Below are 15,537 nucleotides of genomic sequence, written 5' to 3'. Positions count from 1 at the left end.
CGAACGGCTGTGTGGTGTTTAGCTGCCAGCCGGGTTAAACCACAACAACAATAAAAAGGAGAATCATTATCATTAACAAACTTTCCTTTTGAAATACCTGGAATTTATGAGCAATCATATTTTTGTTCATGTTTATTGAGAAGTATTTTGAAAATAATGTTTCTTTAATGAAGAGGGGTTTGTTGTGAATGGGTGCAATGATCTCTATTTTTTACTGTCTCAAAGAAACACACACACACACAACTTAAAAGGATAATTCCATTTTTCAAGTGAAATGAAGATCAAACTGTATCAGGCTATGATTATCCCAAATTAAAGGCAACAAAAGCTGGAGAATACAACAAAAGCTGCAGTATCACCCACCAGCTCTGGTGCAATAAATGCAGCGGGGCCACTTGTCCAACTAGCCACAGGACCCGTCTGGACCCTACAGGAGTAACAGTAGGATGAACACTTGGATATTTAATTCTGTGTGATCTGCCAAACACTAGATGACAAGTGAGATGGAAAAGAAAGCCACCAGTGACTCACAAATGCTACATATCCTTCAGAGAGATGACCTAGCTGCAGCTTTACTCGAGCACGAGTTGAGTCTCTGCATTGCATCACCATTCCACCAACCGTGGACACACACAGACACTGCCACAGACACGTGCTTAAAAATATCTTGTCCACTGATCTTCTTCCACATAGATTCAGCATATGGAATAAAACAAGGCAAAGAAACCACAAGTACTTGCCAAAAATTATGTATACCTTTATACTTTGGCTTGAAAATTTAGAAAACTTGTCTCTATATACTGATGCCTAAAGCAGCATGAGATAGAACTTGGTGTTTGTTCTTGTTCAATAAACTTTTACAGCAGAGACAAGCCAGAATTATAAGTGCAGAATAAAATAATAGTAAAATAGGGGAAGCTTTAGGTCCAAATAAAATGCACTAAATGTACCTTTTTTTTTTTTTTTTTTTTTTTTTTTGTATAAAGTTACATCTCTGTGATCCTGGGACCAAGGTTATGGCAATGCCAGTCCCAGTGTATGACACATAACGTAGTGCTTTGAAATAAAATGGTATACAAAGTATATAACAATCACGGTACCTAAAGCAGGGAATTTTATAGACCATGGCATTCCTGCTCTGCTCAGTTCACCCCATGATTCACCCACTGTACTGTCTGCAGTGTTGTGTGGTAGGGACCTGCAGAACCCTGCCTGGGGCATGGGGAATGTCAGAGGAATACACAAGGTAACAAGTTTTGAAAGTGTCTCAAGATTTCACCTGTTGGTTTTAAATGTTCTCCATTTTCCATGTATTATTTGCCTGACTGCCTATCTCCCTTTTCTGGCTGTCCTTTTGTTTGTGAAGAAGTTGTTTTCATGAAACTGATAAAGGATAATATCACTTAGCAGAAGGCTGTGAGGGTCCTGGGAATGACATTGTTATCTTTTCTCCACCTCCCCATTCCTGACAGGGAAGTCATACACCATGATTGGCAAAGATGATTCCATGCAAAACCTTGGCATAATCCCTTGTGCCATCTCGTGGCTCTTCAAGTTGATTAATGAACGCAAAGAGAAGACAGGAGCCCGCTTCTCAGTCCGAATTTCTGCAGTGGAAGTGTGGGGGAAAGAAGAAAATCTTAGAGACTTGTTGTCTGAAGTGGCTACAGGAAGCCTGCAGGATGGCCAGTCCCCAGGCGTCTACCTATGTGAGGACCCCATTTGTGGCATGCAGGTGAATCCAGTCTTCATTTTACACTAAAACAAGCATTGTGATTTTTTTTTTGAGCTATTGAGATGGTTCAAATTCAAGAACTACCCAGAGCACAAAGTTTATAGACTTGAAAGTGTTTACTTTAAAACATGCAAGAACTTTATGACCTGCAGCTGCAGGGCCATCTGCTCTCCTGGCCTAAATATTTGTACCTCTGGTATAACTGATGTTGAGCAGGGGCTTGTGTTTGCAATAAAATGTGAAAGCATTCAGTGCAAACAAAAATTCACCTCATTCTTAAAAAAATAATAAAAAAGAAAGTGTGATCTCTCTTTTGTAAAACAACAAGATAAAATATTTACAGTACTGCACAAATAGCTGGAGGCCATTAATATGGCTGTTTATCTCTTTATAAACATTATTTATAGCACTTGCATTAGCAATGTTGTAGGAAGCATTAATCGCTACTTATTAATTGCTGCCAAGACATAAATTCCTGAGCTGGGCAAGCCAAGAATAACTCCAGATCTTCTCAGGTTTAGAGGTTTAGCAGGAATGAGTAACTGGTTCATGTATTTCCTGGGTAACCACTAGAAAGTCTCAGTAGCCCTTTCTCCCCCACCCCCCCTCCTTTTTTTTTTTTTCTTTTGGTTGGGGGGAGGAAGGGCCTATTTTTCAATTCGTTGTCTGTGAAGAAGTGAATCTGATTTTTATATGGGCAGATGAAAGGGGAGGAGGGAGCAAACTAGCTTCAATACATTCTTTCAACCTTAAAGGCAATGACTGCATCCATCCAGGAACTGCAGAGCAATTCCCTCCAGGAATAGGAAAATGGAGGGGGAGGGAACAGACCCTGTCTGCCTTCACCCTGTTTCCAGCTGCAAGCATCTAGGAATCGTGATTCACATAACTAAAAGTTGTGAATCATGAGATTTTAAACAGCAAGTAATAAACTTTGTGTTTTATCTCTTTGTGGTTTAAACCTTTTGGAGAGACTGAGAGCATATTTTCAATCCTTTCTGTTTTACCCAAGGACTGCAAAGTTTCTTCTTGGTTTTAAATGATGATTAGAGTTCTTATTCTCACTTGACTCATAGTTTTAGTGCTTCATGAAATACTTACATTATCACATTAGATCTCACCTCCTGGTATCTAGTAATGGGTGCAGTTCAGTGAGTATAGATGGGAGACTCAAGTCTTCACAGTTCCCATTGGGGTGGTAGATGGCTTGGTTTAGATCTGAATTAGAATATGTATGCATGTTACATATGTTGCATAACCATGTGACAGATAACCCCTCCTTAGAGCTTAATTCTTTACTGAGGTATTTAAGCACAAAAGCAATAAAAATATTGTTCCACAATAGTAGACCATATATACATACATGCAGACATAAGAGGCATATATAATGTGAATTGTTTTAGATCAGCAGAGAAATGGTAGCTCCATGAGAGGGCTGTGCATCTCTGCAGTGTAAAATACTTAATTAGAGTAGGAGCAAAACCTCTTTTTACGTGTGTTTGCAAGACATAACAGTGTTCTGGAGTCATGTCCTACACCTGAATTCTCAAAATCCTCGGTTGAAGGGAGGAGATTATATTATAGCCATACAGATACGCAAAACCAGCAGCGTGTATAGCAAATGAATAATCACCATATGTCATACTGTCTGTCATTGGGCCTTTCCAAGTGGGCACATTTTCTTGTTGCTTACATTAGTGAGATCCGTCCACAGACTGGTCTGCCTTCTGCTTGCTGTGTTAACTCCTTCTTGCCTCCCTTTCTCTTTCTAGAGAGAGCTTAGCATGCAGCTGTGTTACCCCATCCCGTGCAGAGCATTATCCCTCCTTGGGCTGATTAATGATCACAAAGGGAAGGCAGGAGCACTGTCGTCCTTAGGGAGAACTTAACTTTTAGCTGCATTACCCAGCAGGGGAGCAAACCCTGAGAATGAGAATTCCTCACTGTATTTATGCCAGACAAAACAAGCCTATTCTACGAGCGGTGGGCCAGGTCTGCATACTGCCAAAACTATTGCCATCGGATTGCACAGTCACGTGTCCTTTCCACAGGCAGGCTAGTCTTAGGTGACACAAAACACACATGCATTCCTAACATTATGGTGGGTTAATAATATCTGCCCTCCTATGCTGTCTATCACTCTGAAGAGGTAAGAGCAGGCTGGTGGTGGCGATTGAGGTCCAGCAAATATGAATGTATGCACACTACCTGTCTTGCTCCAGTTAATGGATTGCCCTATCTTGTGAGCAGGTGCACAGGCTTGTGGTGCGAAGGGGCACAAAAGTGTTTTCTCTTCTGTGCCTCTCTCCACACGCTGTGGGTCTGACCACAGGCTTCAATCCTGTTATCTCACAGATTTGGCTGTGGACTGGTCCCTTCTAACACTTTCTGAAGAATAACACGTGGGCCTGCCCCTGCCAGTCTTCACCAATTGTTGAGTTTGATGTGTTATCCACAATAGCTTATTTATCTTCTGTCAGGAGGACACAGTGATTGCCAAAGCAGGAAAAAACAGGCAGCAAAAATAACAGACTTTAATGAATGGCTTAAAATTCTGGAAAAGTAGAGGAACAAATGTGTTCATCTGTCCAGCCCATAGGACAGATGTTTGGTTTATTTGTAACAGCTCCCACCAGAGGTACCCCAAGCAGCAACCCTCAGAAATGGGGACTGGGTTCAATAATGGGGCACCTGGAGGGCATGGCAATGTCCCTGCCAGTGCCAGGAGGTCTCATTCAACAGGGCGCTTCCTGCTCCCCAGTCCCATCAGAAGCCAACGTATCCACAGCGTGTGTTGACTGCAGTGGTTGTCTGATAGTATTGACTCCTGTGGAAGTTTCTGGGTAACTTCTTCCCTGTGTTAACCCCCAGCTCCAGAACCAGAGCGAACTCCGCGCCCCCACGGCAGAGAAGGCCGCCTTCTTCCTTGACGCCGCCATCGCCTCGCGGCGCAGCAGCCAGCGGGACTGTGATGAGGAGGATCACCGCAACTCCCACATGCTCTTCACTCTGCACATCTACCAGTACCGCATGGAGAAGAGCGGCAAGGGTGGAAGTAAGCTGCTCCCTCACTCCCTTCCCTTGCCACTGGTGGCTTTGAATAAGCCTTTAAGCAGTGTTCTCCAGTGGTGAAAATAAGCAGTGGTCTCCGGTGGGGTGGGTCCATTTAGACTGCTTACCCGTCTGGTGAAGATCCAGCAAAGGCCATTAAAGGCCACGAGGGACTGTTGCCATCAATTTCCAATTTAGCTGCTGCCTTTGTGGAGGTATTAACAGTTAGTGCTCAACACTGTGCGGATGTCTGTGTTTAGATGCAAAAGGGCTCTTCAGGTTGGCTTTTAGTCTTATCTTTACTGATTGCTCCAGGGTTGAGATCATGGATTGAAATATTGTGGTAATGGGGATTCCTTGCCACCCTCACGTTGACCGTTCCAGTCCAGCACCTCCATAGGGCAGAGTGTGTGGGAGTTGATTTTGCCAGTGCATAACCTGCAGCTTTCCTTGGAGGAGCACAACATTTTAGATGCTGGCCCACCTGCATTTGTGCTTGTGGTTCTTTGTGTGAAGACTCCAGGCTGTAGGTTTCTCTCTCTATTTGCCATAGGTACTTTCACTGACTTGTGTCTTTATTCCATTTCCTATTTGTAAATGAGGAAAAGGTGCTTCCAGTATCTTCTGTGTCTATTCATATATTCTATAATTTCCAAAGGTTTCTTTTGACTCTTTCCATTTATGTTTTTTATTATATTTATCTTTTGTTTCAAGTCTCCCAAACTGTTTATAGCTATACTTTTTTTTTTTTTTTTTCAAATTCCAGTGATAAATGATTTGTATAATATAAGAAGCACCCCCACCCAAAAGACAAACTTTCTTGTTATTATTTTTTTTAATATTTTTTTACAGGGATTTTTTTTGTTGTTTGAAAGACACCTTAGACCTTTTTTTTTAAAAAAAAAATAAAATAAAATAAAATTGGTGGCTTAAACAGTTCTGCAGATATAATACATATTTCAGTTCCTGGCTCTGCATAGGTCATTTGTCATAAGGAGTAGATTGCAAGTAATGATGTGTATTGGGTGAAGACCACTGCAGTATTAATGTCTGATGTTTGAATGCAGAAAATTTACATTTACTGTACTTATAATGTGAGAGAGAAAACCAGAAAGTTGTTCTAAATGGAAATACAGTTTGCATGTATTTAAGTAATAACCCCAGTGGAATTGGCAGGCAGAAAACTCAATTAACTAAAGGTTTATTAATTAACCACCCTGTGGTGGAAAGGAAGACTGTGAATGCTCAAACGGACTAGTGCATAGGAATAAAGATGGCTGATTTTGAGGGAATTATTATTACAGTTATTTAATACTCCATGTCTTTTACTACAGGTATGTACATGTACACACAACCCTTTTCTACTATTTTCAAATGCAATTAATAAAAGAGAAAAAAATATTTTCGTATGGTTATAATAACTCATTTTTTTAAAAAAAGATGACATGATCCTGTAAGACTATAATATGGCATGCTTTCCCAACTGTCTGTAGTTATATTTTCATCTCTTGGCCATACCACCTCCTGTCTTCAAGTTTCCATATCTGAGTGGCCTCTCGAGCTGGGTAGGGTCAGATCTGGCTGATAATTGAATGAGGGGGGAATTCCAGCTGCTCAGAAAAGGCGCCTAGTGATTATCAATGTCTCCTTCTGTAATGAAGGACTTCTCAGAAAACAACGTGCAGACGGTAGAGATATATAGATTCCAGTAACAGAATTAAAAAAGGCTCGGAAAAAAAGAAAAAAGAAAAAAGAAAAAAAAGAAACCTGCCTTCTAAAGGATGGGATTAAAGGGATGGCTAATGCATGATTTTGGTAAAAAATGATAGTGAGAGTAATGCATCAGTACTGTACTTACCTCCTGGTTAGATTCATTACCAGGAATGTCATGAAGCGGACTTAGTACCACTGAAAGAAATGGAATTGTGGCAGAACTGGCACAGTCATTTTTCAGCTGTCAGCTCTGCAAAGTCTCCGTGGCCATTGACAAAAACAAGTGCTAGGATGTTCCACTTCTCTTCTTCTCTCTATAGCTGCCAGGCATATTAGTGGAGAACTTGCCCAACAAATAATTTCATTTTCAGGTCAAGCAAGTGGATCTGCCGTCTTAAAACATGTCTTATTTTGACTTGTAAATTAAATAAGAATGAAAGATCCAGTCCTTTCTCTTGTTCTGGATTTCCTCAGTCTGTATAATAGGACTATGTGTGCAAACAACATGACTGAAGTTTGAAAGGCAGTGATTGTCTTCATTTTGTTTTGTTTCCCCAGTGTCCGGTAGTCCTAGCAACAGAAATATTTATTATATATAATCCAGTAAAGTCACCTGCAGTCATTTTTGGTAGCAACTAAACACATTTCCTTGTTTTTCTAAGCAAAATCATCAGGGGGCACTCACAAAGGGTAACTTCAGCCTTCTAAGGTTAGCAATCTTAGAGGACTTAGGGGATCCTAAGTCTGAAAGTTTAAGGACAATTAGAGGCCAAGGTTCAGAGGCAGTGAAGGTGCAGCTGCCTCCATGGTTCTCCTGGCGTGCCTGACTTTTTGCAGTGAGCTCAGGCATTTGTAGCATGCGTGGATTCTTCCCTGTGAACATCTCAGAGAACACGGTATGGAAACATCCATGGATGTTTAATGGGTTGTAGTGTAATATGGGGAACGTTACAGTATTTTGAATGTCTGGCTACTAGTATTAATTTTAATCAGACATCTATTCTTCACTTCTTTTTCATCATATTCAACATGACTTAGCCAGTATTTCAGTATAATTTGATATGTGGAAGTCTTCTCGCCAAATACCTAATGTAGCTAGGTATATAGCAAGACCTAAGAAAAAGCAGCATTTACTGTATTTTGATAATTATTGAGAGTACATTATTGGGATATTATTGTCAAATTCCATAGCATAAACCACTTTCACAGAAATATTCATCTTTCTTCCTTCTTTTTTTATTTTTTTTTCTTTCATCTTTCTTATTTCTTTTTTCCTTCTATTTTCTCTCATTTCTTTGCTCTTTTCTTACCTTCTCTGTTGTTTCCTTCTCTTTTTTCTCTTCTTCATTTTTCTCCTTTCTTCTAATTTATTTCCACTTCTTACTCTTTGTTCCTTTTTCTTTCTTCCTTTATCATAAAAATCTATTTCTAGTTGTTTATTTTAATTAGCTATTACTGAATCTACAAAAAAAACCTTAAACTGAATCAGAATTATAGTGTTATATAATGCATTGTCATGGTTTCTACAGAAAGGCTTTGTATTTTTAGTTTTGTGTCATGCAAGATACCAGGTAGTAGAAATGAGCAGTGAGCCTTGTGCTTTGCAGTGCTTGCAAAATAAAATCTCTCTCCCTCTTAATTTTTTGAATGTAGGTTAACATCTTCTAAGTTACATATTCCTTTAGTATACTGATGTTTCATATGCCTTTAGTAGCTGTAAGATTTATATATTTAGATAGGTATTTCATACTAAAATTTCTCTAAATCTGCAAAATGATATGATCATGTATCACCTTTTAGTCTACACGCAGCATTTTACAAGTTTCTTCTTCACATGTCTATGTGCACTTATTTCCTTCTGTGGATTTTCTTCTACTTCCTCTGGCACCTACACGCCTACATGCCATGGTACCACAGCTACTCAGTGCAGGATCAATGAAAAAATGTGTTTTTGTTTGTTAAGGCATTTCCAAAGCAATGAAATGCATCTGAAAACTTATTTTCTAAGATCTCCATCATATAGTTGCTCCCATCGCCATCTTTTCTTGTGAACAGGTCTCCCTCAATTCTAATATCTGTAAATATTTTTGATAAGATGCATGAGTTAGGGTGCTATGTAGAAATGGCTGTGAATTTAGTTGCACAGAGGTAAACTTAGAAGTGAAAGTATTTCTACTTCTGTTTATGTTCAGATCCTCAAAGAGTGCTAACTTCTGAGTTATGATGCTATAACAAAACTGTCATTTCATACAGTTGCTTCTAAACTAACTCTTGAGAATAGGGAGGACTACTCAAAGATCAGATGTAAAAAAACCACCACCACCAACAAAACACAAAAAAAGGAAAAAGCAGCTAGGAAATTGTCTTCAGAAAATAGAAAATTAGAAGTACTTCTGTAAATTCTATGTAGTCCCTGCCCCTGAGTTCATACAGGAAACACAGATTTTTCTTAAGAGCAAACGTCTGTTAATCTTGGTATTTTAAAGGTAACATCCTTTCACTTTCAGTGTAGTTGTGTTGATACAGAGTAAACATGACAGAAAGCAGGCACCCACTGCCAGTTTTACAGAAACCATTTTCAGAACAGAACAGCTTTCTACCAATCCACTACCCACAGCATGGAAAACCTTTTCTTAGCCCAAATGATAATGTAAAAATATGTAAACTTAAAGCAAAGTTGAATATCCCATTGATGCCTTGCTTTCTTTGAACTTTCAGTATCCAGAATGGGAAACATAAGAGAAAAACTGAATCTATCATAAATCCACTGCTGATCAAACAGCAGTTCTCAACCTGTATTTTTCCAGGCAGAGGAACAGAAATCTCAGAGATGGAAACAGAGCCAACTAAGGTATAGGCTAAAGGAGCTATATAAAAAATAAGAAAAAAGCACATTGGTGACTGCCTGCCACAAAGTTAAACTTGCAGGAGCAGATGAGTAGTGAAAACCTCAGCAATTTTTAAGCAAGTCAGTAGCGGACAGAAACGTATAGCAATACAGGCTGAAAGTGAACTCGCTGCTGATACCACGAATTAGAGAGATTTCTGGATTTTTTTCCTCTTCACAAGTCATAGATAGTCTTTAGCTTTCCTGGGAAACTGCTTTTGGAGGCACATGCTAATCATTTGCTTTCTTTGTTTATGGCAGTGTCTGGAGGTCGCAGCCGCTTGCACCTTATTGACCTGGGGAGCTGTGTGAAAGTGCTCAGCAAAAACCGCGAAGGAAGCTCTGGCCTCTGTCTGTCGTTGTCAGCACTGGGCAATGTCATCCTTGCCCTTGTCAATGGAAGCAAACACATCCCGTACAAGTAAGTGACATTCTATGTTACACCTAATGAGAGGATGCTTGCAAGCAGTTTACTTGTCTCACCGCAGACTTGTGGTAAGCAGGAAGACAGTCTCCTGGGGTTGGTGCAGTCCTCTTGAGGCAGACTGCAAAACCTCCCTGAAGTTGAGTGAAGCCTGATCTAGCTGTATATCTGGTAGCTACACTGTATTTCATGTACAGGTTTCAAAGGAAGAAGTCTGTAGACTTCCGTAGGTCTTTAAGGCAACTTCTGTAGATCTTTAAGGCAACCAGGTCTGTAAAGATCTTATGGATGAAAGTTCAACATAGGAGGATTTTGTTTTCTAGGATTGGTCGAAGGCTTTTTAATCCTTTAAAGCTTCAGAGATCCATTATCATATTTGTTCCATGGAGGCAAAAGTTGCTCCCATAAAGCAGAGAAATCATTGTAGAGAAAGTTGTTTTATTATGCACATTATGCACATTTTTGTTTCTCAAAAATATCTGTCACAATGTACATGTATCTTTGCCATGGGAGTATTTTTGTGATGCAAGGTTACTTTGCATTTTATTTTTGTGTGTTTTGAATCTCCGTCAGCCTTTCACTTGCAAAAAAGAAGTAGGCCCTGTTTGTCACACTAGACAAGTGGCCTTTGCTACTGCAGGTGGCTTCTGGGAAATTAGAGGAGATGCTCACCTAGTAGGTATGTTTTGTGCTCATTTCTTTTCATTGTTGTCTCAGCCTATTCGTCTTGTGTACAGGTCTGAAAGCAAGTTTGGACTAATTACTCAACCCAGACAGTCACATAACTTTTATTTTAGAGAGTTTTCTGATTTTGTGGAAGGTATTGCTTTTCTCTAGCCTAAATTCTAGGGAGTGATAACCAGCCTCATAGGAATAGCTTACGTGGCATCTTGTAATCAAACTGCTATTGAATGTCACCATCTGGGGAAGATGTGTGTATCAGATCTGGAGCTGGGAACAATAGGGTGACATGAAAAATGAACTAAGAAAGTCATTCACAGAGTACGTTTGAGTCCATAAATTCTAACTGTTTTACCACTTTTAAGATTATAAATATGATTTTTCTCAAATTCATTTAAGAGTATAGATATTGATAAGTTTTACTTCTGTGGTTTTGTCTTCATTTTAGAAAATAAAGATAAAATGAGTTTTGGGTTTTATTTTTCTTTAAACATTTATTTTCCAAAATTGTTTGGCAGTCTGGGCTTAAAGCACGCTCTTCTGAAACATTCCTGTTCCTGGAATTCAGTCAGACTGGAATTCAGTTAAGGGCCGATCAAATTTGTACATATAAATATTCATGATATGTTCTGTGGCTTGTTCACCTGGTTGTAGTGTGGAAATGGCTTAAACACTGTACTTCACTAAATGCAGCTCAATCTATGCTTATCAAAAAAAAATCTGTCCTTCTTCCTTTCAGTTTTTATGGAAGGGAAAAGAAGGTAGACTGCAGAAATAGAAAAATGATGTTAATGATGCTCCTTAGGCTAGAACTGAACACACAAGGAATAGTTACCACATACAACAGCTGTTTTTCCTGGCAGTGCCCGGCTGTGAGAAAAGCACTACCAAACCTGTCTCCCACTTGCTGCACTAGCAATCTCTTTCTGCAGCGGTTCCCAGCTATTGCACTTCTGGGCTTCCACAGCCAGTGGTGCCAGCACACTTGCTTGTCAATGTGTCTGTACTGCTGAAAGAATATAAAAGCTCTCTTCAGGCCGGCATCTCCTCTTGTATCTGCTCCTATAAGAACAGAAGCACAGTATACAGCAGTGGTTTGTTGTCTGGAAATCAGGGGCAATGTCTCTGTCTCCAAAGAGAATTTTTAAAATGAAATTTGCTAAACATGCTGGTGTATTTTGGAGTAACTTCTGTCCACTTCTTGCTGAGAAGAGTGCGGAATGTGTTTTTTCCCAAGGGTGCTCTATTCATGAGCGGTGGCTGTGGGAGCACACTGTTGCTCAGTGATTTGGCAGTGCAGCTGCCAAATCTGGTGTGTGCAGCTCCTGGGTGGAGGAGAGAGGAAGGAGGGGTGTGTGTGTGTGCTGCATTGTAGAAGAGGCTGTGCATCCCGTAGACTGATGTGGTATGTGTTCAGTAGCACCTCTTGTGTGCAGCAACGGCTAGTCTATCTAGCTGAGATCATATCCCTTTGTTTAGGGTTATTCTCTTTCATTCTTAAGGATAAAATTAAAACTTTGTTGACTGCCATTTGTGAGTGATACTGAAGGAAAACAAGGGAAATTTTTCCTTTATGCGATAGCGCTGTGCATGGTGTGTGGTCTCAACAAATTTCCACAAAGCAACAGACAAAATGGAGCATCTTTTCTCTGCCTGAGCTATTACACAGCCATTAGGTAGTTTGTGGCAGCCTATTGGTAGGCACTGTACGGCTTCCTGGGAGCCCTGAAATAATATCTGAGAACACATAAAGGTTTTCTCTTACTGCAGAAATGTTTTCTGAACTTCAAGAAGCTGCAGCCTCTTAAACTCCAACGAGTGCTGTATTCAGCCTTATCTCTACAGGTAGCAGTTGTAGGGAAAAGCTTGCTCAGATTCATTGTTGGTATAAGCAGATATTACTCCATTGTCTTCAGCAGGCTGTGTGTTTGTGCCAAGATGAATTTGCCTCTTTGCAGTCTCCGTGAAACGCGCTGGTGTTCAGTACATTTTACATTTTTTTCTTACCCATAAAGCTAGGGAGCCTTGGAAGCCAGTAAGTTGGAATTTTTCTCCATTGGGAAAATAGTTGGTGAACAGTAACACAGACTGACATTATCTCTAGCATGAACTTGTCTATTAAAGCTGTAAGAAAGTAATACAGAAATTCTCAGACATCAAACAGTACAGGCTGGGATCTTGTCTTGCAATTGAGTTAAATTCCACTTGGGTCTGAAGAATAGGCAAGAATCTCTAATGGACAACCACATGCAGCTAATAAGTGACTATGCCATGATTTAAGGGAGCTTGTATCTTTCATTTATGGGTTTATAATCTCTTTTATCTCTTTGTCATTATTAATGTCCAGACCAATTTTGAACATTTTTAAGCACATCACTCTTTCATGGTCTGATATGAACCAGTGAGTTCTTCTAGCTCAATATGTGTGGTATAAAAATAGAAATATTTATTTGAATTAAATATGTTGTCATTTCATGTCGCCATTTTCTATTGCTCTTGAGTTGGGAGCAAATCCCTCAGAATACTGGGCAAGAATGATTTCCTCCACAGGAATGTCAGACGTCTTCATGAAAATTGGAAAGGGGCACTTGCTACCCCAAGAAGAGCAAGGAACTCAGCTCCAGCCTAGTCTGTCAGAGCTCAGCTCTGCTGTAGGAGGAGGGTTTTGCTAAGCTGCAGCAATTATTAGAGCTGTTTTATTTTCTTAAAAGCATTTCAGCTTTACATTAGTGCTGCGTTTTCTGCATCTGATTTCTATGAGGAATGTGTTTTAAACCCTCAGATGAGTACCCATTTGCACAAACTCCAGATACTGGTTTATATAGCTCACTATTCAAAAATTACTCCAGTTGCTAAGCAACAGTAGTGGCAATAATTCATGGTAATGCTGTTTAGGAAATAATCATTTTTATACATTTTAATGGCTATGAGAATGTAAGAAAACTGTTTAGAAAAGTGCAAGGCTGTATGAATTTCTTTTTCAGAAATTGTTGCTTGTTTTATCTAATCGGCTTTTCTCTTAATGTGCTATCCCAATGTGTTTGTGTTTCTGGAGGCATCCTGGATTTTGAACTAGATGCTTATCCAGAGGTGGAGTCTTGTTCATAAGACAGATGGGTGTGAGTTGAAAGCATGAATGTTATTCTCTGAACTTCTGCTTCTCTCTCAGAGGTTTGCAGATTGTCTCATATATTACATGCTGGTATTTTCTTGTTGTTGCTAGAAAATAAAAGATACTAAGTGTTTGGTATAAGGTTACACAAGAGCCAGAGCCACCATGTTTTAAGATCTAATATGGTGCTGAAACCTTAGGCTAAAACTTTCTTTCTTTTTGCATGACCTTTGGAAAATCATCTATTTATGTATATATTCACATTTATAAAACTGAGCTAGAAAAAAATCAAGCAGGACTTTGTAAAGGGCATTCAGACTTGGCAGAGAGCATGACTTACATTGTAAGTGTTGCTACGACTCTGTTACTTTTATTTCAGAGCTAAAGACTCACACAGTTTGTTCTAATGGGATGGAAAATCTGGCTTTATGCTTTTCCCAAGGGTAGACTTTTACTGCTTTTAAGTGAAAAGAAGAAAAGCGAAAGTGATGTATTATGGTATTGTGGTATAAAAGATGAGCTGAAAGAGTATGCTTTATGTCAGGTATTTTCTTAAATTACTAGTTGATTATTGCGGTTAAAACAAAAATGAGGTTTGGATGAATCCAGTAATTCAGATTCTCTTCTTGGCTAAATGGGTGTATCTGCCTGCGGTTTTTTCATCTGTGTGAGGAATTGCATGAGAAAAGTATGGGGATATCTTTTTTTTATGCATTTTGCCTTTGCATTTATAGCACAAGTTACAATATTTTTCTCAGATGAAACGTCAGTGAAAACGTTTCAGGAAGAGATAAGGAAAGCTAAAAACCACAATAAATTTAAACAAAACTGAACACAGCACCTGGAATTAACTGATCAATAACAAGGATGCCGTACTTTTCAAACACTACCTGTATCTCTGCCATTGCTTCTTCTATTATACTAAAAAAAAAGTGATGGACTTGGGACTCTTACGTAGATGCCAACTGTGAGAAAGTGCATGTGTTAGAATAGACCAAGAGTTTAACTGATGTGAAGACAATATGATTTAAGGAGAGAGTAAAGTACAGTAGTGGTAATTTTCCTACACTCTCTTTCATCCCTGCATAAATCAGGAATACCTCCATTGTCATCAGTGGAATTGCAGCACTATAAAAATGGTACTGGCACAGAATCAGACACGGTATGTTTTTTTTTACAGCAGGGAAAGACTGTCGGGGCTTCCAGAATGCCTGCTACTAAGCATATAGTAGCATGATCGATCTGACTCTGGGATTATCCTCATCGGTAGTTGCTCCTCCTAATGCTCAGAAGATTGAACATCACAAGGGATGGCTCTGCTAGTACTGCCCTGCGAGGGTTTCTCTGCAGAGTCATTTGAGTAGCTGCCGAGGAAAGGATTGGCAGTAACACCCAATCAGTGAAAGAGTATTCTATGTAAGGAAAATGATATGATGCTTGTTGGAGTTCTTGTTCCCAGGAAGATTCTTGTACAATAACCAACATGAGTACTGGAGATTTTATCCTTAACTAAGGCTTGCACTAAGTCTTAGTTTAGTGGGAGTCATACAATTGAGTCTGTTTGCTAAGTGTAAGAAGTTATTGCCAAAACTGAACTATATGCTCAGTGGGGAATCTGTTTATTGGTGACTTCACCCACACCTAAACCTAAAATCACATTATTATTATTTTTTGAGTGATTCCAGTTACTTATTCTGCATTCCTATTTTCTGTTGCTTGCTTTTGCTTCTTCTCAACGAGAACATGGTGCAAAAGCCACAGAAAGCCTCAGAAAATAAAATCTTGTGCAGCCTTTGCAATCTGCAATCTTTCTGTGTTAATTTAATACTTAATATATTAGAGGTGGGTGAAGAACTGTTTTACTGGTTTCCTTCTATAAATGTGAGAGCAGATAAATGGGGAATAGTAAGGGAAAATGAGGACATGAGTGACAG

At 39.4% G+C, this 15,537-nt stretch overlaps 1 protein-coding gene and 1 long non-coding RNA gene across 5 annotated transcripts in view; both read left to right on the top strand.

Annotated features, from left to right (window-relative positions):
* The window catches only part of KIF26B (kinesin family member 26B), a 295,042-nt gene that overhangs the window by 230,628 nt on the left and 48,877 nt on the right, over positions 1–15,537 (top strand). For all 4 annotated transcript variants that reach the window (XM_035322070.1, XM_035322073.1, XM_035322071.1 and 1 more), the window contains 3 exons: positions 1,473–1,735; positions 4,607–4,790; positions 9,648–9,807. In XM_035322070.1, the coding sequence (XP_035177961.1) occupies positions 1,473–1,735; positions 4,607–4,790; positions 9,648–9,807 (607 nt within the window). The remainder of the gene's footprint in view (positions 1–1,472; positions 1,736–4,606; positions 4,791–9,647; positions 9,808–15,537) is intronic.
* Positions 9,817–10,394, top strand: LOC118164513. The gene is made up of 2 exons (XR_004749525.1): positions 9,817–10,040; positions 10,072–10,394. It is a non-coding gene; the product is annotated as an uncharacterized LOC118164513 (long non-coding RNA).

This window comes from Oxyura jamaicensis, chromosome 3 (assembly GCF_011077185.1).
Source record: "Oxyura jamaicensis isolate SHBP4307 breed ruddy duck chromosome 3, BPBGC_Ojam_1.0, whole genome shotgun sequence".
Classification (NCBI taxonomy): Eukaryota; Metazoa; Chordata; class Aves; order Anseriformes; family Anatidae; genus Oxyura; species Oxyura jamaicensis.
The sequence above is the reverse complement of the archived record's forward strand: the minus strand, read 5'-3'. Positions and strand labels throughout refer to the sequence as shown.